The sequence below is a fragment of the Manacus candei genome, unplaced genomic scaffold, assembly GCF_025592945.1.
Source record: "Manacus candei isolate 608988 ecotype Guabito, Panama unplaced genomic scaffold, ASM2559294v1 h1tg000094l, whole genome shotgun sequence".
In the NCBI taxonomy this organism is placed as follows: domain Eukaryota; kingdom Metazoa; phylum Chordata; class Aves; order Passeriformes; family Pipridae; genus Manacus; species Manacus candei.
Window position 1 is genome coordinate 643,992 of NW_026138142.1, and position 27,256 is coordinate 671,247.

At 38.8% G+C, this 27,256-nt stretch overlaps 1 protein-coding gene across 1 annotated transcript; it reads right to left on the reverse strand.

Moving 5' to 3' along the window:
- Nucleotides 1-413: 413 nt before the first annotated feature.
- Nucleotides 414-27,256, reverse strand: ACTR3B (actin related protein 3B). Its single transcript, XM_051768304.1, has 12 exons — nt 27,112-27,256; nt 19,672-19,727; nt 17,731-17,855; nt 16,639-16,749; nt 16,189-16,284; nt 15,919-16,026; nt 14,513-14,656; nt 13,736-13,909; nt 10,968-11,060; nt 2,485-2,610; nt 1,965-2,048; nt 414-1,355 (listed from the first exon to the last, which is right to left on the reverse strand). The coding sequence occupies exons 1-12, from the start codon at nt 27,153-27,155 to the stop codon at nt 1,260-1,262; spliced, it is 1,257 nt and encodes a 418-aa protein (XP_051624264.1). The 5' UTR covers nt 27,156-27,256; the 3' UTR covers nt 414-1,259.

Genomic DNA, 27,256 nt, shown 5'->3' on the forward strand with positions numbered 1-27,256 from the left:
CCAAGTAGATTTGTTTTATAAAATTCTTATTTGGCTACACAAACTGTCCAAAAGCTCTGCTGACAGAGATCAGATAAAATATCGGCACAGACAGAACAGGTAGGATTTCCTACTCTATTAGATTTAACATTGTGTCCATAACAGAAGAACATGCATCCATAACAGGGTAGTTAAGCCCTGGAACAAGTTGCCCAGATGTTCAGGAATCTCCATCCACAGACTCTATAGTGGCCCTGAGCAACCAGAGGTGACTTTGAAGTGAGCCCTGCACTGAGCAAGAGCCTGGACTAAAAATCTTGAGAGGTCCCTTCAAATTCAGTGTTACTGTGATTCCACATAGTCTGACATATAAATGCAAAGCTGACCCCGTGAGATGAAGCAGGGGAGTACATAAATCAGGACTACCACAAACATTCATAAACATGTTAACAGCTTTTATTTCACTGGTGCAAGGCCCGTGTGTCATCCACCACTCACCAACATCAAAACAAAACATCATCTCCTATAAAACAGTTTCAGAAAATTCAAAACAAAGTAACAGTGGCTATTATAAACTTCATACAATACCGTAAACCACTTTGTGTCATCCAAACATGAACAGGTCAACTTCTATCATACATGGCTTTCCCCCCCCCCCAAAAAAAAATACCAGCACAACTCCAATACATGCCTCACACCTGGAAATGCATAACATCACTCCATGACATTGATAGCTGTTCGTGCTTAGAACTAGTCATCAATTCACCCTAACAATATCATAAAATACAAAATTATATGAAAACCTACATTTACAAAGTACTGTCCCAATCCTGCAATCTATTCCATTGGGGTAGGTACCATTCCAACTCCCCTAAAGGCAATGTGGTATTTAGTGCTCCATTGCTAAAGATTTGATTGCAAACTCAGGGCACAAGTGGGAAAGGTTTAAATCTTTCCACAAGCAGTAAAACACTGCCTTATTCTTCTAGATTCAGTTTCAGTAGTATTTGCACAACCTCCTAAACCAAGACTTACCTATTTTCAATTACCTCACATTTAGGAAGAAAGAAGGAAAGGCTCTGAGTAGTCAGCAGAGAAATGGCTCGTACTGAAATGACTTGGGGCTGTAAGTTGTGCTTTAGTGCACGATGGTGATCCAAATGCTTCCAAGAGTTAATCACATCTTGCTTCAGTATTTACAGTGTCTGTTGCCTTCCTCTGCACTGCATGAGTTTCTCCACCACCAAATATCAAGAGATCTTATTTCCATTGGATGAGCACTATGACATGACTCCAAAAACAGGATTATGACGACAAATACTAGGGCCATACTCTTCATAGTCTTTCTTGGTGTGACATACTTGGAAAAACTCCGGCTATGAAAATATAAAACAAATCCCCTCAAAAGCGTAAGAACATAGCAAGTAGAAAAAAAAACAACAAATAAAAATAATGTTTTAACATTTCTGTAACTTGCAGCTTTATGACATGGTAATTACATTTTTGAAATATTATAAAATGAGAAACATTAGGATATGAATACAATTAATTAAGAAAAGTTTGTCTGGTCAGAAACTGCTTTTAAACACAACAATGAGAAATCCCATTTTGGAGACAGGAATTGCTCCCATTTTCCTGTATTTGCTTCTCCCTTGCACTTAAGACCACTGATTTGGATCCTATATTCCTGAAGTGCTAACTATCTCTAGTGCTAACTTTAAGAATAAAAGGACTATATTACAACTATCATATAAAAACTACTTCAGAACTATGTCAAATCACAATATCTTTACGCAAGTAAAACTCCCACTTGCCCTGTACAAATTTTACTGAGATAAAACTTGGGTTAAGGATTCCAGAATGTGACACAGTTTAGGCTGTCACAATGAAAAGTTTTAAAACTTAGTACTCAGATCAAATATACCCAGAATTCAATATGCCACAAAAATTTAAAAATTAAGAAGAATTTTGATAAAAAGACTTACTGTTGAAGCCAGCATGGAACCACCAAACCAAACTGCATAACGCTGCATGTGATGTGTTATCACTTGTACTTCCACTGGTTTGGGCTAAGAAAAACAGTTCATATTTAGTTGGTTTACAATTTCTGGGAAGATCCTTACAAACTTAACATGGTCAGACCCAGACACCTTCAACCCTCCATTCAAATAACTAACTCACACCTATTACTCAGTCTGACATGTTCTCTAGATGACCATGTTGTAAAACTCTTTCTGATAACTATGATGAAGGACACAAAAGTTAAATCCCTCTAGCCTACTGCTAAGGTCCCACATCTCCTAGAAGGGAAAGTAGAACTGCTCACGGTAACTTTAAGACTATTGTAAAAACATGTCATACACTGCAAAGGTACCAATACATTTAACAACACATAAACATATACTATTGATTTTACAAGCGTATTTTCACTAGTGAGGTGCAAATTTTGACCCTTGATTTCCTTCACTACTCATGCAATTATTGCACTTGAGACACTCTACATACCTTTATCCGACCACCACTGAGTTCCTCGCTAAGCCGCAATCTCGCATCCACCACTCTCTTCAAATCCCTTTGCAGTCGTCGTCCAAAGTCCCTGAACATCGTGGATCCTCCTGAGAGAACCACATTCTGTGCAGAAATTAAAGACACGTGCTGTAAATCCAGCTTCAAGCAGGTTTTCCAACAGCCAACACTGCAGAGGTGACTATTTGGGTATTAACATAATTAGGAAGCTGACAAGGTGCACGAACACCTTAAGCTTCATCCAATTCAAAGGAGCTTCGTGGTCCCCTACTTTCTTTTTTCTTCTTTAAATACATTTATGGAGAATGTGTTATTACAAAAGATGATTCCATTACAACAGTGAGCTAGTACCCCATATGTACAGAGCAGCAGAAATAAGACACTACATCACGAAGTTTCCCAGGCATGCTCATAATAAGCAGTTTTAGCCCTGACACCAAATAAGTCTCAAGCCTTGTCATACCACCTTAGAATTCAATTTTGTTGACCTTTTTTTTTTTATTTATTTTAAGAATTAAACTTCCAAACATAGCAACCAGCAAGGTCAATGATTCTTCAAAAAGGCATCACACCTCCACAGAGGACTGCAGCACAGAGAAAAGTACCACGCCTTTCTCCTTGCCTGCCTGGTATTACTTAGTTTTCAGAGCAGAACCAAAAGCCTCTTAGCCTGGACTTGTACTTGGATTCTAAACAGGGGTTTTAGAATATCCCATCCCCAATTCTGGTAACATTGCAGCATCATAGACTAATGCAGAAGTCATTTCAAAGGTGGAGGATTCGAAACAGGAACCCAGAAGATATCACTGGTGGCAGCAAAAATGCAATTCATAATCAGAAAAAATGAACTCCTTGTGACAAAACTGCACATGTGCCCCTGTACAGTGCTGCAACTGCAACCCCAAGTGCCAATTAGCACTTACTAAAACCACTCATATGCCTTAGACACACGTCCACAAGGAATTCAGATTAGGAGTTCATCATACACAGGTCAAAGGATTCTCTCTCAGTAATAGTTTTGACACTGCAGACCAAGACTGTGCATGTAATGAAAGAATCTCTGACCCACTGTTTTCAGCCTGCACAAGGATCTGAAGAGTCAAAGACATACATAATAAGCACTCACAGTGCAGAAGTAAGTGCTTGGAGTTTAAGCAACAGATAACAAGGAAAATCGTGTTTGTATCTTGTAAAGTAAGAAGAAAGCTGTTTGTTTATTCATGAAAAAAATCCCTGCACATCATAAAAACACATTACAGTAGGAAAAACTCATTTCTTCACAGTTTCAGATTCTCACAGTATAAAAGAATGCATAACAAGGCAGGTGTGCTTAAAATAAAACCACACGTCCCCGTAACGTTACTGAAACATTTCCAAAAAGAAAGAGGAAGACAGAGAAGAGAAAAGGAGCCATGGGCATAAGCAGGAGCCAGAAATCACAGTTGACCCTAAAATTAAATTAGGAGGGAGACTCCCCATGCTCCTCCCATACACAAGAACATCTCTTCCCCTGCCTCAAAGTGGTCATGCACTCCACATGGGAAAAGAAAATTGCTAATGGGGAAAAAAAGACAACAACCAACTTGAGTGATGAAATAGCAATTAAAAAGATGCCATCAGAAAATATTACCTGGAGGTAATGAAGCTGGCAAAGACTGTGAAAGCAATAATTCTATTCAAAGCAAATTAAACTTCAAGCATACTCCATAAAGTGGACAATACTACCACTAAAAACAGATTTCAGAACACACATGAGAATATTTTTTCAAAGACATCTGAGACCAACTCATGCAACTACAGTCAGCAGTAACATTGGGATGATCCTTCCAACCAGTTAGTTATCATTCCAGAGTTAGAGGTTAAAAGGTTACACCTTCTTCAGATTATGATTACTTAAGTACTTCTACACATCAAAATCAGTTCAACAATACACTGGCCAAGACTAACAGGAGCATCAGGGTCCACATGTTGAAAAGAGGAGTCACCTCACTCTCACACATCTGGACAAGCCAGGCCAAGCAGGGTTTTGGGTATAAGTAATTAGGTGACATCAACTGTCATTACAGGATGATTAATTATACAGTCACAGTTCCCCAGCTCCATGCACTTCTTGTCAACACTGGACCAAATCTGTGCTAACTCTTTAGTAAAAGACTTTTCACATACAGGTTTTAGTAAGTTTTCTCAATTTGGCAGGTCAAACTTCTCAGAGGTCAGAGGCCTGGTACTCCTCACTTACAGTGAAAGCAGAATCCATATACACTCCCCACCTCTCAAGCACCACACCCACCACTTACAAAGGACAGGAGGAAGGCAGGAAACAATGGTCAGATTAAAAAAAAACAAAACTACACTCCCAAAGACAAGAATCTACCCCCCGCCCTCACAGATATCTTCTCTAGAATAACTGAGTAATTCCAGTTATTAACAAAAAACCTAACAATTGAGCATGTTGAATATGTCTGTTGAGCAAGCTTACTAGTGATGGTTGGGCTTTCAGCCTGCCTGGGAATTCTCTGGCCTCCCAGAAAAAGACATCAAGGAAATTAATCTTTAAATATCTGTTTCCAGCTGATTCTTTTAGAGGAGGCTTCTTCTGATTTTACTCTGCTCAAACACACTTTGGCTGGTTTAACAGCTCTAAGCAGTCCACATATCTCCCAGCTAACACCAATTATCATACCTGCTGATGGAAAGAATCTCCAGATGATTTTTACTTTTACAGCTAACTGGTTGAAAATTAAAGTTGTTTCAAATAAATGTGTTCCCTCAGAAGAGAGAGATGAAGACCTTCCACACACCTCACAAAATTAACCACGAGAAGTAAATAATAAAAGTGGGCTATTTCTGGAAGGAGACCAGGGGAGTGGATAGCAATCATAGAATCATTAAGGGTGGAAAAGACCTCTAAGATCAATGAGATCAACTCAGAGGGCTGGCAAGAAATTTCTCTCTTCTCATCCCTATCCTTTGCCTCTCTTATGAACTCTGTGATACTGAGTTTCTCTCTGGACACCATTTCTGGTATTATGCATACACAGCACAGCCTTGCAAAAATATGAAGTTACTCAACAAAAGCAACCCAGTTACTGTAACAAAAATCTCTAGCTAAATCAAGTTTACATAAGATTTCCAAAAACTTAAATTAGCTTCTGCAGAACTCAGAACTACCAAACACGAGGTGTTGAACTGGTTTGTGCATCTTCACACTGTACCGTGGTATAAGCACACTCTCAGCTGGACACTTCAGACTTTGCAGCACCAAACTGAAAAGCATCCACTGCTTTTTTCTGGTAAGTAAGAACTACACAGCCCAGTTTCACTTTACAATTGACAGCCTAAAATACAGTTAACATGACACGACCAGTCCCCCGGAGACATGTAATGAGAGGAATGTATGACTGTTAATAAAAGTTATTATGGGTAAAAACTGGAAGGTTTACAATTGAGTCAAGTACATTATTAGCAAGAGAATTAACTAAGCTACACACCTCTATTAATTTGGTTAAAACAGGTTTGCCAGCATAATACAGAGAGTATGAGGAGAAATATTGTACATATCAAACAAGAAGTAAATGTATTATGAGAAACACTATTTTTTCATATGTTTACTTTTAATGATGAAGAAACCATTTCTTTTTCCCTAAAATCATGATTTTCAATGCTTATTTAACAGTTCAAGTAACAGCAAAAGATTTCAGCATGACTTATGGTCGTGCTGTTCCACAGCATGGACATAAGGACACAAAAGGAACCAGAAAATCCTGCAGATGTGTTGAGCTACTGTTAAACCACCTAGCAAGGGTAATGTTATAAATGTAATTACAGCTGTGACAGGAATAAACAGGGCTTCTCCTCAGTACTCCTGGGCTTCGCTGACATGTTAATCAGTTGGGGCTTCCACTCGAAGCAGCGGGAATACCTTTCCCACGTCCTACCATCGGTGCCAATATGATGTGAATCCGCTGGCCTGGAAGTCTCTCAAGCTTTTCCTCACCCTCAGAGCCGCCTCACTCTGCCCTGAGTCACTAAGTCATTGTGCTGGAGCACACATGGGCAAACCCGGTTGAACAGTGCCACCTACCCACCACGCTGCGCAGCTAGAGCTGCTTTCACACCAGGTATTTCTATTTATTTACCAGCAGCTCAGGTCAGAAGTGACGTGAGGGGGATGTTTTACCACCCCGTTAGCCTCCCGCACCCCAGATCTCTCCAGGCTTTGAGGACGGGCTGTTATGAGCTGGGCAGCCGACAGTTTAACTTGCTGAGTGAATGCTGACACAAGTTCAGTCCAAATCTTAATTGTAGGAACAAGCGCAAGTTCACTATTGCCCACAACAGCTGCATACCCAGCCAAAAAATCACCTTCTCTGAGGAAAAGAGCCAATATCGTTAAAATCCTGCCCCTGTGCACCTGTGCTTCCACAGAAAATCTGGATGTTTCATCTAAAATAAAACACCACACTTGCCAATACACTACAGTCCCCACCTTAGGCAGTGTTTTCAGCTTGAGAAATTGGCTTAAAAGTTGGAGATCAAGGATGTTACCACTTGATCCGCCATTAACTGAATCATGAATATTTTAGCAGGCTTGGCTAGGATTTGTCAGAGACACTTCTGATAGAATTTACCTGGTTTCAGATGCCATTTATCTTAAATTCTTTCATTCATATATTTGTGCCAAAAACACAGCAGAGAAAAGCTGAAAGGAGTCAATTGCTGGAACAGCCAGCGACCCTACACTCAATATGCTTTGTACTGGGAGAAGGCACAGACCTCAGTTAATACTGTTCTCATCTAAACTCTGGAACAACCTGGGGAGACACTCTGGATGGGGAAATGGGAAGATGAAGTAGAGTGTGGAATAAAAGCAACAGTTTCTGAACCTGTTACTAACAACAAAAAAAAAAATCTGCTTTTATTGGAATACCAAGAAGTTTTTAGAACTTTTGAAAGCCCTCTGCCCACCTTTAAAGTTATTATAACTATATTCACTAGGAGACTGGTTTTTGACACTAAGTGTCAAAACTCGTGCCCTAACTGACAAACGTTGGGACAAGTTTCAGAGCATTTCCAGGCTGCAAAGAGAATTTTAAATAGCAACTAATCTTGAAAATTTCCAACACTAGCACCTTCTGCGGCTGCACCCCAGAGCAGATATCCATCACTGTGTGCAGGAGTTACACTGTGTTCAGTAGGGTGCTCACACAACTTGAAAGCTGGGGAAAGGACCCCGTTGTTGTGCAGACCAAAGTCCCCATCGTGCTACTGCACTCTCCCTGTAATTTCTCTGCATTTCTGTGATATCAGCTGTATTCTACATTATATTAATTATGAGAAAAGTATAAGTAAAGGTTGTGGAACAATACTTTAAGAAAAAAGGAAGCTACATAATTCTCAAAAAAAACAGAACTAGATGAACTGTACACCATTCTTCCCAAAGAATGCCAAGGGTGATGCAATGCCTCACTGAGCCCCCCAAAAGCAGCATTTCTAGCTGCATGCAGGATGGGTCATTTTTCAGTGGAATTCAACACACAGGAACAATCAACACAGCCAGAATGTCAGATTATTTCAGCCATGTGGTAAGATCCAAAAATTACCTCCTGCATAATTTCATTTGAGCACTCACTTTGAATTTCATTCTGTTTTCTGAAGATTTGAGTTTGCCAACCAAAAAAAAAAAAAACCAAACAAAAAACCTACAAACAAACCAGAACTACCTTTTTTCTTCAAATTTCAATGCAAGTCCCCTGGTTTCAAACCCAACAGCCTACCTATCTTCTATTTTGGCAGAAAGGAACTCATTCCAAGCAATCCAAAACTCTCAGCTGTGTCTTAGAGAATATAAATCACTTTTTTCCAAGCAGTCACATTAAGATGGTTTAATCACAGGAATTAGAGAGTGCATTGCTGGCAACCATTATACAATTAAAAAAGGCTTCATCATGTATGAAGGGATGGTTGTCCTTGGTATCGAGCAGTTGCAGGCTATGGGATCTTGTAGAGGCACAGAGAAGTTGACTTCAGTTGAGGGATGGATTCTGGTGGTGCATCCCTGCCACCCCAGGCCCCACTATGACCTGAGAAATGCTCATTAGGCCACAGCCTTGACAAACTGCACTTGGACTAAGCCCTTCCTGAGCTTAACAGAAACACTGTCTGCTTCCAGGAACTAACAGGTATCTAAGGAGCACTTGTTTTTTAACAAACAGCCTTGGAAACTTATTTTTCTTGCCTGAATAACAACCCAAGTGGAATAATAATTTTTGTTACAGAACCTTCAAAGTTACCGACTCAAACTGAGGTCAGGAGGGAAAACTACTATGACTACAGCCCACTCTCTGATGGTCCTATAAGCAGTGGTCCAAAGTGAGATCCTTTTCTGGATCAATGCTGAAACCAGGACTGACATCCCTTCAGCTGGATCAATGCTGAAACCAAAGTCAGCATCCCCTCACCTCAGCTGGATCAACTCTGGAATCAGGACTGGTGACTTCTTTTTCTCTCTTTTTTTCTCTCTCTTTTTCTCTTTCTTTAATTCAACTCTCCCTCTTTAATTCTTCTCTTCCCTTTTACCCTACCCCTTTATCCAAAACCCACTGCTGTGTGCTCATAGAGTAGGTCAGGGACTAACATACTCAAGTCCATGCCAAGTGTGTAACTTACTAATAAAAAAAACTTTCTGATTGCTTGCAGACCCTCTGAACTTTGTCACTCCTTTCAGCCAATGACCATTTACAAATCTGAGGTGCTTCCTTCCCCTCAAGGGTATGCTGTCACAGATCTGGCTGAAGAAGTCAGTCTTATGAAAGTTCTGCTGGTCCAAACAGCAACATGAGGTAAAATAACTGGCCTTGTAAGAGAGATGTTGATCAGACTGGGAAACAGGGATAGTGGCTATAAAAACTCAGAAAGAGAAATACCACAGGACGTCAAAAGACGGCTTGTGAAACAATGATTCCAAGGCTACATGCTGCATAAAATCTGCAAGAAGTGTACTCTTAGGTATTTTCTGCAGGAACACTGAGGAAGAATCCAAATGCATCTGATGGAAAGCCAGCTCCAAAGCACAGGGCCTTGGCTGGCCACCACGCAGCACCTGTGGGCAAGTGACACTGATACAAACCCCAGAAGCTAAGAGAATGTATGAGTGGATTATTTCTGCATCCATACACTATTTTAAACAGTGAGAACAGAGATGCTCGTCCCTTTGCAGTGACCTTGCTTAAAGAAGTTGGCAACTATTAGCATTAATAATCACTCACATCTATCATTACATTCAACAGCTAATTGTGCAACGTTACTTTAATTAAGCAAGTAAAATGAAAAACAGAAAATGAAAAAAACAAAGTCTCAATCAGTGGCAAGCCAAGGGAAAGTTATTTGTCTGCTGATTATGGTGAGCCAAGAGTAACTTAACCTCAAATAATAAACACCACTTTCTGGAACTCAGTATTAAACCTCACCTTACCAAGCAAAGAAGCTGCTGCTCTAGGGCAGCTTTGGTCTTTTAGGTAAAAAGCAGACACAGCACAACCACACATGAAGGGTTTCCTAACCTCTTTTGCAACATATCTGAGCTTGAAGCCACTGAAGACACCTACTGCAGAACTCACCTCACATAAAAGCCTCTTAAATAGTTTAACTTCATATTTTAACCTGCCCCACAGATTTGCTCTGTAGTGCTACATCTCACTCTAGATTACAGAGCATGTGAACCAGACAAGTAAAACAGACTGCAAAATTTTAACAGTTACAAATTATCCTGAGATATGACTTCATTGGAACTTAATGGTCATTCTAACTGCTCAGGAAAACTACCCCCTTTTACATGAGCAAGAAAAACTCTCCATGCTGCTGCTTTATGACATTATTTCCAAAAGGGCATTGCTGCTGCACAAGCAGAAAAAGGGGAAGCAGAGGATGCACTGCCAATACAGACAGAGCTTGCCATGGACTATGCACAAAAGTACCTCACTTTTTACTTAAAAGATTCAGGGACTGAAAGTACTCTCTAGACTACAACCTGGGCAGGTTTTAGCTGGCCTAATTGTTGTCTCATGTATTTTATCACTGGGTTCAATACTGGCTAAAACTGCAGACAGCAGGCAGGTACAGGACAAGACTATAAAAAAAATAATTTATTTGAAAGCACTACTTAATAAAGGGAAGAAGAGGAGAGGGGGTGAGATCATGTCCTAACCCTTAAAATGGGCAAAAGTCAAAGTCTTTTATGCATAAGAATTCACAATATAAATGTCAGATACAAATAACATCCCTCTGCCTCAGTTCCTCATGAACAATACTTACCTGTGTATCAAGCCATTACAGATGCTCTTCTTTCAAAAATAAAAAGCAGCAAATATCGACTGGCCTTTGGAAGTGGTACTTTGTTTAACTTGAATTTTATTTCCATAATAATAACAGATTACATTCATCTTAGAGCAGAAAGACCATACCTTATATAATGGACGCCGGACATCAATGGGACAGTTCTGTATAACTTCATCAACTACATCCGAAATGGATTCCATGAAATCAGGATTAGCAAACTAAAATGAAATAGAACAGGCATTAGATTTTTTCATCCAAAAAATGGCAAAACAAAAAGGTAAAAATGAGACTGTGGAGAGATTTTGTAAGAGGGGACAGGTAGGAATCAGTCTTGCTCCCCACTTATTCTACATTGTAACAGATATACTTCTGTACAAGGGAAATGAAAATTCCCTTTTCTGCTGAGAAACTCAGATTCTCTTCCCTGGCCATAAATTCACTGTCTACAATTTATGGACTATAGACCTTTTAATGAGTTTGAGTTCTCCTGCAATATTAAAATACTGTTACTGTGCAGTGTGTTCCTGCCTTTCCTTTTAAGTGAGAGAAAAACCATAAGTGTGCAAATTGGAATGCTTCCCTGTAAAAAATTTTCAATCCTACTAAAATATTTCGTTTAAATTCTCACCAGAAAGTCAGAGTTTTTTTCCAAGAATGAAAAGTCTGTAATATTAAAAAAGGCATAAACAGTCTAAGGTTTTGAGTGGAAGGCCCCATCAATACCAACATCAGTACAGTACTAATGTAAATTTCTGCATTTATAAAGAGAGAGAGTCAGAGTAGCTAATGCTAGAAAACATTTTTAGCCTAGTGGCAACTTTCCACTTTAAATTAATGTGATCTTTGAAAGAAAGAACAGTTCATAGATGAGGTTTTGTCCTTTCAGAGATTAAACCCTGAGAAATTAAATGAGTTCTCAATACATAATAATGTTATTCTAAATATATTATTATATTTAGAATATATTATTATATTTAGAATATATTATTATATTCTAAATATATTATTATATTCTAAATATATTATTATATTCTAAATATATTATTATATTCTAAATATATTATTATATACCTTAAAAACTTTCCTATAGGTGTAGAAGCCACGTGGAGACTTGCATCATAAACTCATCCAGTATCTAACTGGATGAGTAACAACAGTCAAACACATCAAACATATATTGAACTGAGTGAAATTAGCCAAAGAAGTTGTCATGGAGCTCAGGAGTCATAAGGATGATGGGAAAAATCCCCAAGAATGCAAGCTAATTTCCACAGTAAGAATTAATCATGGAAGAAGCTAAAACATGAAGCCATGTAAATTAAAACAGAAGAAAGCAGCAGTGTGGCTGCACACAGAGAGTTCTCATCTAAATGAACTACAGCCTGAAAGCTCCCGAGCTCTCTATAAAGATACTGATGGAACAGCAGGGTAAAAGGAATAAGGAGAAATGAGAGTTATGGCATCTAAAGCAGAGTATAACATGCTTGCTGAACAGGGACAAGGGAACTGACATGTGATATTGGAGTCTGCTAGCCAATACCATATGGCTGGAGAACAGCAAGTAATATACCTAATTTTAAAAGTAGCGAAATAATCTGGATAACTACAAACCCCAAGGCCTAACTTCAAGAGCATTAAAGACTTCAGAAGAAATTCTGTAAACTGAAAATAGGAAAAGAATACAAGACAGTTTTACCAAAGGCAGCTCTTACCTAGCTAATCTGATACCCTTTGAAGTGAGGACTTAATCGGCCCAAGAAGAAATTCTCCTTGGATGCAATACATATCATCTAGTGTGTTCTTCCTGTCTAGAAAATCAGTTCAGGTTTGGAGTTTTTTTTAATACAGAATCAAGAAACTATCAGGAAATGAAGAAAATGGAAATTAGTCCTTTATCCCGTTCCCAATAGTCTTTGTAGAGACTATGGAAAGAGGAGCTCTTAAAATGATGTCTGACATGGGATTCAATGCCTCTATAAGATCACATGGATAAACAGCAGGGAGGAAAAACTATTTAGCCCAGAGATTTAATACTTGCATACTGGCAGAAGATCAGATGGCTACAAACTGACCACAACAGATTAAGGCTGGAATTTAGACAAGAGGTGTCTGAAAGAGGTTTTTTAAAAATCTTCTGAGATGAAGAGGGTAGACAAAGGGAAACCAGTGTTAATATTGATTTTAATAACAGGATTTAATAGTATTACAGACTATGAGTGCCTGCAATAAACTCAATGAAGTGTGTAGGAACAGACAGGACCTTCTCTGCTATGCTGTAATGTACTGAAACTTGACTCTTTCCCCTTCACAATATCCTGAAGCTCACTTAAACTAAACTACCAAAAATCAGACAGACAAGGTACTGTAATGTTTCCCAGAAATGTACATGACCTATGACCACAACAGCAGATATTTCAATGGACTTCTCTCAAGAACAAATTTATCATGCTTTATAAATTGACTCAGCATCAAATAATTAGAGTATTACCCCTGCAATGCTGTCATGCAGAGTAGTGCCCAAAGAGTAGTGCCCAACATAATCAAATACTCAGTATAAAGGCAGACTGCTTTAAAACAACGCTGAAAGAAAGAGGAAAATATTCTATCAAAACTGTCAATTCAAAAAATTCCTTCTCAACTTCAGATTGCCTTTAAAGAAACAGAACAAGATGTTTTCAGTGTTACATGGGACATTAGAAAAATAACTCTCTGCTGTGCTGATATTACCTGAGACTGCACCTGGCTTGCAGTCAGACTCAGTGGTACCTCCCTGCCACGGGATGGCGCACAGGCACCGAGAATGACGGACCGGGAATGATGGCACTGCCCTCTCCCTCCCTTCTCTCACTCACTGGAATTTCTGTAACTTCACATTGCTAGTTCTTATTCTTACCTCCGGATGGAAGAAAATTTCAGGTCCGAGGAACCTTTCATAACCCACATCTATAACAAACTTGGTTTTGTTGATTGCATTGATGCCAGTGTATTGTTTGATCCACTTCCGAGAATCTCCGTCGTACTTGGCAAATTCTTTCACTATGTCAGGGCAAATGTAACAGTATTTTTCCTGTTAAAGAAAATGCCACGCATTAAAAAGAGCCAAAAAAACATTACGTCGGTGAATTAATGTGTCAGAATCAGAAAACAAAACTATGTGAGCATTTTTACAGATGGGGCTGTTCAAGAGACTTTCTCACCCCAGTGGCTACTGCAGACTCAACCCCACAAGCCAAGGCATGTGGCCCATGTTTCCATAAGGCTGACTCAGCTAGATTAGTCTCCCTCAAAAGAAAAACATCACCGACAGTAGGTCTGTGACAATAAAGAAGTTCAAGGGCAAGCTTTCACTGCAAGATCAGACCCACACAATCGCCCTACATTACTTTTTTTTAAAAAATTAAATTACAAAACCAGGTTTTAAGCAAATCTGAACTTTAAAATGCTGATTTAATCCGTGGAACATATTCACTGCAAACAGTCTAGCATGAATATTTACTTCCTCTTTCTCTTTCCCCCACATTTGATTTGATAAACCACCAGAAGTTGGTGTAATTACAATACACTGTCTACATTTGCATTTTTAAGAGAGCCACTGGTAACTTTTAAGAGCCAAAAAATTAGCTCACAGAGATTTATGTATGTATTTACTAAGAGATAAAAATGGGTGTACCTTTATGGCTTTCGCTGTCTCCAGAGATTGTTCAGGAGGAATTCCTACCTCCCTTTCCCTTAGGAGCTGTTGAATAAAGTAAGTAATATCTCTACCTGCAATAGGAATATGTTTGATGCAACTTCCAATTACATAGCCTTCTGCCTATGTAGAAGGAGAAGAAAAAAAATATATAAGGGAAAAAACTATTGTGTATCAATAATTAACATTCATTTTTATAATACCCTTTTAATTAAAACTAAAATCTTGAAACTGTAAAATTACTATAAAAATGTGCACTCCACTGCAAAGTGGGTATTATTTTTATTTAGAAGACCTTGATTATCAGATATAAACATATATTATCTAATAGATACACAAGTAATAGCCAAAGTCTTGCACACATCAGAGTGAGATCAGATTCCTTTAAGGAGTCATCTGAAAAGCAAATGTAATATAAATAGACCACTTGTATCCTGCTTGAGAGTGAAAAATCAATAGAAAAAAAGTACAAAATGTATTAAATTGCTCAGACAGGAAAAAAATCAAATGAAGTAGTATCTAACAATAAGGACAATAAAAATTAAAAATCTATTTGCTGAATTTTTTTGGGATGCATTTACTGAAAACACTGCTGCTGCTGAGCCACATTATTTCTTCCCTTGCTTTTGTTACAGCTTTCAGAGTTTCATACAGTAAATGCTGTTTGTTCACTGCCCATATGACAGAAACACTGAGCAGACGAGGTTAATACCAAAATGTAAGATGAAGCTAAAGGGAATCAAATTTTCATTTCTGAAATGAAACCTGATCATTCAAGCACATTACATGCTTCAAAAATACACAAAATGACATAAACAGAGCAGATGTCACTATGCACAGACAGTTCTGTATTTTTAACATCCTCACATAATTAAACTGATGAGATGGACCATGTACATGAACAGGCATTTATAAAAGTTTGTAGTTGTTTCCATACAAGCAGAAACAACAAAACACAATAAAGCAACAAAATGTGGAGACAACAAAATAAAATCATACAAAAAGCATGCATTACCAGCTATAGCAAACAATCAAAATGCAGGACATCCAGAAAGTTAGGACATTTCTGGATGGTGGCATGCAGAAGACCCAAAACCATGATAATCATTGATATTAAACAGAACTGAGGCATCACATTTACCCTAGACCAGGTTTTACACAGAAATAGACTTTAAAAGGTGGCCTGATGGTTCCTTATGGTGACCTTCCTACAGTCTGCAAACTAAACAATTACATAACTAAGCTCACATAATAAAATACACACTTTTTCAAGAAGAAAAACCCAAAACACTAAAAATTTAAAAATACGGTTTCGCTTGACACTTCCTGTTTAAATCTATAGTAAATAAACCACCACTAGTTTCAAAGTGCATCCTGCCACACACCACAGGGATGACATGGGTCACTCCATCACCACTGTCGATGACAATTCCAGTCAACGTACGTTCCCCAACCTGCCGTGACGTCCAGGAGGCAGCCAAGGCCAACACTGCCTGCAGCAGGAAGAGTTTATAATTAGAAGCAGACAGAGTGCAGAGTGTGCTAATTTACAGTCCCAGAAAGTACTGTTTCAAACATATTAGACATGTGCATACAGATGACTATCCGTTCTGCAGCTACACTGCACTTCAGAAGCACACATTCACTTTGTTCACCTGAACAGCAATGTAAAGTCCTGGGATGTTAAATGACTCAAACATGATTTCTGCAAGATACTCTCTGTTTTCTGGTGTGTTCAGTGGAGGCTCTGTCTGCAAAAACAAAGAGTTTTGAAAAAGTATCTCAATAGAGTTCTTCATTGATTAGCCTGGTATGGTAATCAAACTTAAAATTCTCAGTGCACTCAAAATAGAAAATTTCAAATGGAATTTAAACTGTTTGAAGCTTTTAAAAAGCAGTAGCTGACCTGCAGCAGCCTGCATCAATAAATTAACAGAATATAGTTACAATGCAGCTTTAAAGATTACTTTTCTCCTCCCACCCCACTCTCATTGCTGAAGAAATAAAAGACATAGAGAGAAACATCCTCCAACAGAGCTACTCGTGCTTGGAAAATTAGTTTTCCTCTTACAAAAATATTTTCTTACCAGGTCTCACTAACTCACCATTAAGAAATAGTGATCCTCAGGCTCAGCTCGAAGGTATTTAAAAATGACCTGCTCCATGAACCTCTCCATGAGGTCCCAGTCTTCAACAATACCATGTCGTATAGGCCACTGCAGCAAGAAAATGTGTCAACACTGGATCATACAAGGATAAACAAACCCAGGAACAGGCTACTTCCCCAAACCCTTACATCTTCTGAAGCAATGAAAACACCTCATCTCACTGTTATCTTATCAAACCCTCCATTCTGACTTTAATTTAGAGGCACGATTCAAAGTTATCTCCTGCTCCCAGGTACTTCAAAGTACAATTCTACCTTGCAGGACTAGCAGCCAGAGTCCAGACTCTATTCCTAATACTGCTATTAGTCTGTTGCAGAACTGTGTTTTAATCTCTTTTTGTATAAATTTCATAATTTGTAAAGTTGAGAATCATACTTGGCTCCAGTATGTCTTCCAAACTATAAAAAGAAATAAAGACCATATAGGCTATGTATTTTTTAACAAAAATTCTGGCAGGGATGATGTTTACATTTTGTTCAATGTTAAGAACACAGTTGACATTTAAGTAACACAGAAGGATGTATAAAATATGATTTTTTTCCACATAATTCATAAGCCAGTAACACTTTGTAAGTACAAGAAGTCCTTTAGTAGGGCATGGAAAATATGATTCACAGAAAAGCTGCATTGAAGACAGCCCTTCACAAAACAATTGTGATACTCCCTGAAGCAAAAGTATCCAAGATATTTCCCAATTCATATGCCATGGTAAGAGGATACACTTTTAGCAAGAATTTAAATATTCAGTGTATATGGCTATTTTAATAGCTCATGATTTTGAAAACTGAACAGCTGCACTGTATCAATGGATATTTACACAAGCACTAACCCCACAGAACAGCACTAGTAAAACAGACATTTAAAAAAGGGTAAAGCCAACGAACCCCATCATGCAGTTTTTAAAAAGCAACAAAAACACTTTACAAAAAAGCAAATGTGTGTTTCAAATGGTTCTCCAGAAGTCCTAGAACATTTTATAATAAAAATGTGAAACCTGGGATAGACTTTCTAAGAACTCTGAATGCTCACCTTTGTAGCATAGGTAGGTTTATCTATGGCTTCATCTCCTATGAAAAAGTCCAGATCATCAACACCTTTCATTACCCTCCTCTGAGCCTGGTCCCCTACTTTGGCCGACTCTCGGATTGCAATACCTTAAAATAAACCCAAAAGCCACATAAAAACAAAATTAAAACAGCTAAATAGCAAATGATGAATGTTTATTTACTTAAGGATTATTTTCCTGAAATAAAAATTGGGATATAAAAAGTAGAAACTATGTAAGTGATCTACTGACAAGCCAATATAGCTGAGTTCATTCTCACTGCATCTCACAGGATTCTGGTTCCCCATTTCTAAATAATGCAAATAATAACTAAGAGATAATATTACAAATGTATTCTGTTAGAGACTACAGCTGTCACTAAACCTGTACAAGTGCAGGACTCCAGTAAGCAACATGATTTTCTGAGTTTCAACTTTAGAATAAAGAGGAAGAGCACAGGAGAAGAAAAAAATAAATTGTGTACTTCAAAAATAAGTACTGGAGTCATTATCTTGGTTGGTGAGAAAGAGGAAAGAGGGAGGGGAGAACTCAATTTGCAGTGCTACAGAGAAATCTTTGGAGACACTTATGCTTCCCATTAGCAGGCTGGAACTATCACTGAAATTATCAGATGATGGCTGCTGTAGGCAAGAAGATGAGACAGCAAAAATCAAATCTGGGGCAAGCTAAAAATAAAAATGGAATCAAGTACTGGTAAAACATAACCTTATTTATATACAATTTTCTTTTAATAGGTCATAATCAGGATCTAAATAACATCCAGCAGAAAATGCAGAGTAGACTGGCATCATCCACAAACACACCAAATACTATTAGCACCAAAAATTACTCACAGGTAAACAACTCTTCTGTAAAAACATTTACACCTCAGCAGGTTTACAGTTGTACAAAGGAAGATTTATAACAAATTCCCAGGAAACTCCTGCTATCCCACTTCTTTAACATAAGACATTTAAATCTTTACCAGTGGTTTAGGTTTGAATTTTTTTACAAGACTTGAAATAGTGAGACTATAAGCAGCACTGCAGCTACACCTGGTAAAGAACACATGTCCCCTCCACCTCTTCAGTCCCCAATTACCTTTATTTCCTTATTTTTATACTTCCTATCATGAGTACCTACAATGCAGTCTTGATCCATTAATAAATAGTTAATTGAAAAAGTTTACAAAAACTAAAAGGCAGTGTTTAACATAAACTGAGATAACAGATGCTATTATAGATGTAAATACATAGTGCTATGATTTATAAATATATACAGCATGTCAGAGAAACTATTAAGATGACAATTAAAATCAAGAACACCAGAAAGATATATAACATTTTAAACAATTTTAACATTTAAAAAAAATTTTAAAGAGTAAATCTGTTCAACAAAAGCATGTTAAATATGCAAGAACATTTTAATTGGTAAACACACACACAAAAAAGAACATTTTCTAATAGGAACAACTTTTTTGAATATTACACTGTCTACAGTCCCAGACAATGTAAATAAAGCAGACACCACCTGCACTTTAGTACTTAATTTGATTGGAAGCCTTCCCCAGATTATCTGGGCTGTAACCATGGTGTCAGGTAGACAGGAGGTAAATTGCATTCTGTCTACTCAAGAGTCCTGGCAGAAAAATAATGGAGATAAAAAGGAAATTGGACTGGAGTTCTCTTCATCTTTGTCATAGCAACCAGGAGCTGGTTTAACGAGCAACACTCCTGGCTAACTGCAAACAAGGAGTTCTGTTTAGCTACACTCCAGCCAGAGATGCCAACTCAATGAATGTCACTTCCCAGATGGACAAGGGACTACAAAGGCTGAGTTGGGAGCTGGAAGCACGTCATTTAATTCTGGAAGTGCTCAGTGACAGCACTGTATATTAGCATTTGGAGGGACAAAAAATTACTCACATGATGGGATGATGAACTGAGGTTCTGTATTTCCTGCATAGCCAAGTTTCGTATACCTAGGGGGAAAAAAATTATCACAAGGTCATTAGATGCACTTAGGTGCAAAAAAATAAAGGAAAAAATACTTCCAATTCACTCCATTTCTTGAAGTGAAGGCCAAACAATCACATGCCATGTCTACATTTTTTTTATGCTTTCAAGTATCATCCTGCTGAGAAGAAAACTCAGGAGTGCTAAACGTTTTAGGTGTTATTTATTTTTCAGACACCTTCAGCTTACAAATTTTGGTAGTGGTTTTTTCTGAACTGTCAAATCTGAAAACTCAGCTCTTACTTTCTCCATCTTGTTGGAGACCAGCTATGACAAAGGACTGCCAAGCCACATTCCAACCTTTGGTACAAACAGATCTTACCTTTCAGACAGCTACCATGACCAAAGATGGCAGACTTTACATATTTGTTTAATATTCTCAAACAGAGAAAAAAAAATAAATAGCACATCTCAAGTACAAACCACAATTGAAAACTCTCGTTACAATCCCAACAAAATTCCCTTTCATGCCTTGCACAAACCACTCACTTCGTCACAGGTATAGTATCTGTGTGTGATAAAAGACAAATACTACAGCAAAGCCTGCACTGATGAAATGCTTTAGAAATGGGCAGCAGATGGTATGAAGCTTTGATCATCTCTTTCAAAATACATATAATATCTATTTTAACAAGTAAAGGATCAAGAGGAAAAAAAAAGAGGGAAGTAGAAAAGGAAAGAAATTTTCACACAAAACGTAAAAATCTCTACATGGTGAGAGTGGCTGCAACTACTCCAGGACTTCAGCAACTAGAAATAATTAACATCCCAGACTATGAAAAACTTCCTAGGGGAAGGGGGGGAGGGGTGAAGGGAGAAAAAACCCCAACAACAAACAAAGCAACAACAACTAAAAAAAACACACATTGGAAATAGTTAAAAAAAAAGTAAAAAAACCAACTAAATCAATTGAATGCCTGAAGAGACTGATGTCTTTCTTGAATATTGTCATTAGATTGAAACAGAAGTACAACAGCAGCATGATTTGAGGGAATTAACATTATTCACATCCATTTTTACCATGAAAACCTAAAGCCATGACATTCTTAAATGAGACCAATCCCAACCTAGGTCCAAATGTGAATTTAAGGTCTTTGTCTACATCCTACTCTCAATATTTGCAAACAGTATTATGCCAAACCCCTAGGTTTGCTTCTTCATTAGCAGCTTGAACAGTAGGTTACCTTTTATAGAGCATTTGGTATAAAAACACTCATTAAGAGTCAGTTTGCTTAGATAAAAGAATTAAAACTGATTTAGCACCGACCTTGGAATTAAAATATTATATTTTCAACATCTCTTCAAAGCTATAGACTTCCAAATAATAGTTAAAAAGCCATTCTCCCCAAGGCTAAAAAGACAAGGACTGTGTTTTGGGGGCAAGGGTTTGTTGGGTTTTTAATCATCATTATAGACATATGCTTTCAGTCCAATCCAAAGTGTTTACACATACTTTCTGTGGCTCTCAGAAAAACATAATCAGGATGTTAAATTAGACTGATTTGTAAAGAAGGTCATTAGTACTAAGAATTCTTTTTATGATTATTATTGCATAGATTCTTCACATTTTAGAATGAGGCCTACCTGGGAATATTGTTAAAACATAACAGGCAACAACAGGAGTTACATGGGATTTAAGACCCATTACAGGATACATCCTCTTTGCTTCTATCTCAGAAATGAATTTTGACTAAATGCACACAGTAGAAACCAAGGAAACCATTTTCTGATTCAAAAGACCTAGTTCCAAGGCCTAGAAATGGCAATTAGGCAGAAACCTCATAAGAACAGCCCTTCAAGCACCAGTGACAAAAACCCAAAGACAATATATACATATACATGCACATACAAGCATGTAAATTTGAATATATACTTTTTATACCATTTTTACATAAGTGTATGCATGTACAAATTAAAAGGTCCCTGCAATCTAACTAGAAGTCATTTCTTAAATTAAACTCTGGTCAAGAGGAGAGTTCAGTTTGCCACCTTTTCCCCCTCAACACACATGCTAAACTCACCCTCACTCATAGTATTAAAAAACACCCTCTAAAAGTCAATTTGGGCTACCAGTCTGTAACAGCTTTACCTTCCTTCTCAAGTAGGGATTGGATCCCCCTATTAGAGTAACTTGTAAAGTTACCAAACCCCTATAGTTCAATATTTTACAGACTGATTTTTAACAAAGGTTAATTCACCTAGTGACAAAACGACAAGATAAGTTTATTTTTCAGTGCACAACAGTTCTCTTCAAAGAACTCATCTCACAGAAGATAGCATCTAGAAAGATTTCTTTTGCATGCCATTAGTCCACAAAGGACTAATACTAGAACTATGAGAATAACTAAATTCTCAGCTCAGTGGTGAAGCAAAGAAGTGGGGGGGGAAATCTGTTAAAAAAAACACCTATTTAGGATCAAACAAGACACAGGCCATATTTCAGGTGTTTTGACAAAGCCAAATGGAAGGGAAACTGAAATTTCTCCCAAAACCTCTGAGGAGGAGAAGGAAAACAGATTATACAGTCATGCTGCTCTTATCCAGCAGCCTGTTCACTCAGGACATGGAAGACTCAGTCTCAGACTCCTGTTCTGCCCAGCAGGACCCAAACACATTCCACCTCTCACAGCCATACCCAGGAGTACATTAAAGTGTTTGGGTGACCCACTTCCAGGACCTCCTACAGAAATTATTCCCTTTCATACAAGATATTTAAATATTCACTGACCAGAAAGGCTCTGGACTTAAACAGTTAGAAAGGTTGCCTGGTCTCCAGTCCCTTCTCCAATGAATATTTAAGGATCTAAAACACAGTTTTCTTTCTCCTGGGTTACAGCCTAGCAGACTAATGGTAATGCAACGTCTTGTGATCTGTAAATTACAGAGACAGCTGTAGGGAATGTGTAGATAATCAGTATTCCAACTTAATTTCATTAAAACTAGCAGATTTATTGCTGGTGAGACAGGAACCTACTGGAAGCTGCCCAAAATAAAGGATACTGGAGACTGCATTAAAAATGAGCAGAAAATTGATCCAGTAGACAAAGGCTATTCCATGCAAAGGGATTTGGAGGACTACTAGTTTTTTAAAAATCACTGGAAATTATATATTATGGAAACAGTTTCTAAAAATAGCATGGTCTCCTCCATACTATCTTTCCAAGGTGACGAGTTCCCACACAAGTCAGTTCTACCTGCTTTTGCATGAGGATTGGTCTAACCCTGTTCCCTTCTGAGGTCCCACTATGGAAAAATGGAAAAACTTACATCAAGAAATGACTGCAAAGATCTACAAATGGACTGAACTTGGAAGCAGATGCTGCACCCTTAACCACTTTAGAGAGTGGAGATATATTGTGGGAAATTCTTACTAAGGCATGAGATCAACATAATCTAGGTATTAAAAATCACAAACTCATGCAGTTGCTTTATCCATCCGAAAACAAAAGACATCCAATTTTTCTCTGGACAAGTGTGCAAAAGACCCAATCCCAGAGATGAATATTTTAGCATTTCCTCACTTTCTACTGCTTTTTGGCCCAGATCTTTAAAACAATGTATTATATCCACACACACCCCCCAAAAAAATCTCTGAAAAGATAGATTTGATGTGATTAAAAACAGCAAAAAGCTTTAAGAGAGCCCTGTAAACACACAAATAATCACCTCTCTAGAGAGAACACTTTCTCTGACAGCTAAGAGGCTGCATAACCAAGTGATTACTGTCAGAACATCTGTAGTGCCACAGTGCCATAACAGACTCTATTATCATTATTACAAATATGACTAAGAAACTTGCAACACAAGTTCTTTGTAAAGATCTGGAAAGGCATGCTTGAAATGAAGGAGAATGTGATGAAGGGATGGGAACAAAGAAGGGATGAAGGAGAAAATATCAAACAGACAAAATTGTCTGCACAGTTTACCCAAGAGCATCAGCAGCCACTATAAGAATAAAAAGTACATTAGAGCCATTGGGTTTTTTGAGGGAGTCTAGCATTTTACAGGACTGAAGCCTGTGATTATAAACAACAATTAATTATCTCAGGCTCCTTAGACCCAGAACAGCAATTACAATAATGTCTGTTCACAAGTCTCACGTGTGAAGAGCAGAGGTAATACCTGGCTGAAGCAACTCATTAGGTTCTGAGGTTCCAGATATCTTTAATAGCTCAGCAACAACATCAAAAAACACCTTAAGCTTCAAGACCAGTCCAGCTCACTTCCCCCAGAAATCAAGTATTTACCTCCAAGTTGATCAGTAAGACTTTGAAAAAGTAATTTTTCTTTACTACAAGAAAAATGGAGTCACTTCAATAAAATACACCCAAACTAGAAGTACTCCTCAGCATCTGCAAATACAGAGACTTGAAGAGAAGACAGGTATTTTAAGACATCTTTGTTTTGCACATCCACCTACTAGTGTTCTGATGTCCCACAGCTAAATGCCAATTAATAAAAGTAGTTTATGAAGTTTAAAGCTACTGAAAACAGCAACTCCCAAAGGCCTGGTACTCCTAAGAAACTAAAAATAGCATGCCCTTCTCACAAAAGGAGTGGTAGCAATGTGTAAACTAATCACAAGGAAAACATCATGCAGAGAAAATGAAAACGTAGTGCATCAAAATTGCAGTACAAGTAATTTGCAGATACTAATGGAAAAGATTACAGCAAATTATTATCACTGTCTGCAAAATTTGTGAATAAAGAGTGATCAGCTTATGACAACAAAACTTAAGTCATCTATCCAATACATTAAAGGAATGTTATCCTGTCCTGCTATGACAATATGTTTCTCACTGAAGGTCTGTACCTATTTTCTATACACCTGTTCTTCCTTTTTTTGAGAAATTCCAGGATTTGCCAGGCCTGAGGCCTGTGGCTGCACATAACAGTAAATTAAGCCAGGCTCCTTATGCACAAAACAACAGTGAAAAAAAGTGTCCTTTAACAAACTTCTTAAAACCCCTTACATGAAAAAAAAAGGGATTAGTGCCTGGACAAAGCACTTCATTGAGTACCAGAAATGTAAGTAGAAAAGTGCATTTTATATGCACAATATTCCACAGTGCATGTCTGTATATACCTTTTCATTTCTGCTATGCTCTTCCAAGTTTTTAATCTCAAAGCCCTTTCATGAATAATTTGAATGAATTGTTTGAAGCTTGTAACCCAAAGTAGATTCATTCGAACAATAAGAAGGTTTTCAGCCCACACAGAGGAAAATTCCAGAGCATCAATGAGTCAAGCTACTTGTTCTGGCTGCTTTTGTTCAGTGTCTTATTTCTTCCTGAATTGTGCAAGATAACTTATTTCACATTCAATAATCTCTTTGCTGGAAAGTCTTCCACATTTGAGTGCCCTACAGCAAAGTCAAGCAGAAGTCCCACCAGCAGAGACATCATGTTGTCTCCTATGAATTAAGATCAATCAGAGGCACTGAAATTCAAATGTTCACCATTTGGGAACTACCCAAACCCTTCCTGAAACAAAACTGTACACACAAACTCTATCAGTTTTACCCATGTAAGCACTGAATAGACTTTAGAAATTCTACTTCAATTAATATTTATCTGAAAGGACACAATAAGCCATTTCCTATCCTTATTTATTTTGTACAGCTGTTGGTCAGCAATATCTACTACCAGTGTAACACTGGAATTACTCCATAAACTGAGAGATAAAGGCATCTCCTGCAAAAGACAGACACTGCATTTAATGCATTTTCTGGATTTTATAGTTTATACTGTATCCTTTTTAAAGGATCCACCTAGACCTCCCATTTCTCTCCAAAACTGTCAAGTAATGATCTTGTAACACAAATAGTTCTATAAAAACAGATATTTACAATAGCTTCAGCAAATAAATAGAAGGAAGCTGGGAAACTATCAAGCAGTATTTGATGCATAGGCAGAATTACATGAGATGGAACCTGGTCTCTATTCCCCTCCTAAAATTTCCAGCTGTGGACTCCAGTATTCCCAATGAGGGGACAGAGTTGATTTCTGGTAAGCTAAGGTATAAACAGAAACAGGTCAAGAGACTTCTAAAACTTTTGTGACAATTTAATAGACATATTTCAAAATGGGACACACTTTTCCAGGGGAAGGCAATGTGACACCACAACACCAGAAAGTGCTTCCCGCAGTTATCTAGGGATTGGAGTTTCTTTATTTGGTTGGATTTGCTTTGGGTTTGGTTTTTTAAAGATTGTTCAGTTCAGGAAATTCTAAAGATAACTCTCCAAGTATTGAAGAAATTAAAATAGTGTTGCCAATTCCCTGTAGAGGAAAGGTCTATTATTGGACTAATTTAATGCAATCAGTGACAACAAGCCTAACAAGTAAAACTACTGGACGAATAGTTACTTATGGACAGTTGTCTCATCTCCTCCCCTTCTCAGACCTGTCTGTAACTGTTGGGCCAAAGGAAAGATGCTAGCAAAAGCACACCATAGATTTAGTATTACCTTCATTACAGCTCCCTCTGACACCTCCCACTCCTAAGACACAGCAGGACTGGTCTATTGGATGATGAATGGATTTTCTCTAGCCACAGCCAGGTAAGAAAGACCCATTCCTGAAACGCCTTCCGAGCACAGCCTCTGCAATTCAGGTTTCGTTTTTGTCCTCATAGATGTGAGTTACAAAAAACTTGTGGTTTGGGCAAGTGCAGAATAATTCTCACACTGATCTGACAAAGGCGAAGAGACGACCTAATGACCAGGAACAGCAGGTGTGAGGCAGCCAGCTCCCATCACCCCGGAGGCAATACCTGGAGAGGCTCACGAAGATGCACAAGCCAGGTGCAATCTGGCAAGGTCCCTGCGGTCGAGGTGCTGTGCATGGACACACCACAGCCCAGCGAGCACAGCTCACCTGCCTCTGGACCACTCTCAGCGCTGGTTCGTGGCTCCCCGGCAAAGCGAACGCGTGTCCCCTCTCTCTGTTTGAAATGAGCCGTCCCCAGTGTTAGCGTTTTAACCGCGCACTAGTTAAAAGCCAGAGGACGCACACAACAACTGGACCCCAGAGGAGAAAAGGGCACACAGAAACACACCATCCCCGGAGGCACACGGCGGGGGCACGGCGGGGCTGCCCCGCTCCCAGCTCCGGAGCAGAGGAAGGGCAGCAGGAGGAGGAGGGCAGCGGGGAGGGGAAGAAAAGGGGAAGGAAGGGAAAGGAAACCCTCGGCCACAGAGGCGACAAGTCGAGAGGGCACCGGGACACACGGCGGGAGCCCGGCCCCGAGCGACGAGCCCTCGGCGGCAGCGGGAGGCGGCGGAGGGGCGCGGCGCGGAGACACCCACCCTCCCAGCACGGCGGCAGCCGGTGCCTTCCCCGCACTCACCCGGTGCCGCCGTCTATCACGCAGGGCGGCAGGCAGCTCGCCATGCTGGGGAGCCGGCAGTGCGGGCCCTACGCCTGCATCCAGGCGGCCGCCGGCTCCCCCGGCTCCCCCGGCTCGGGCTCCATGCGGGCGGGCCCCGAGCGGC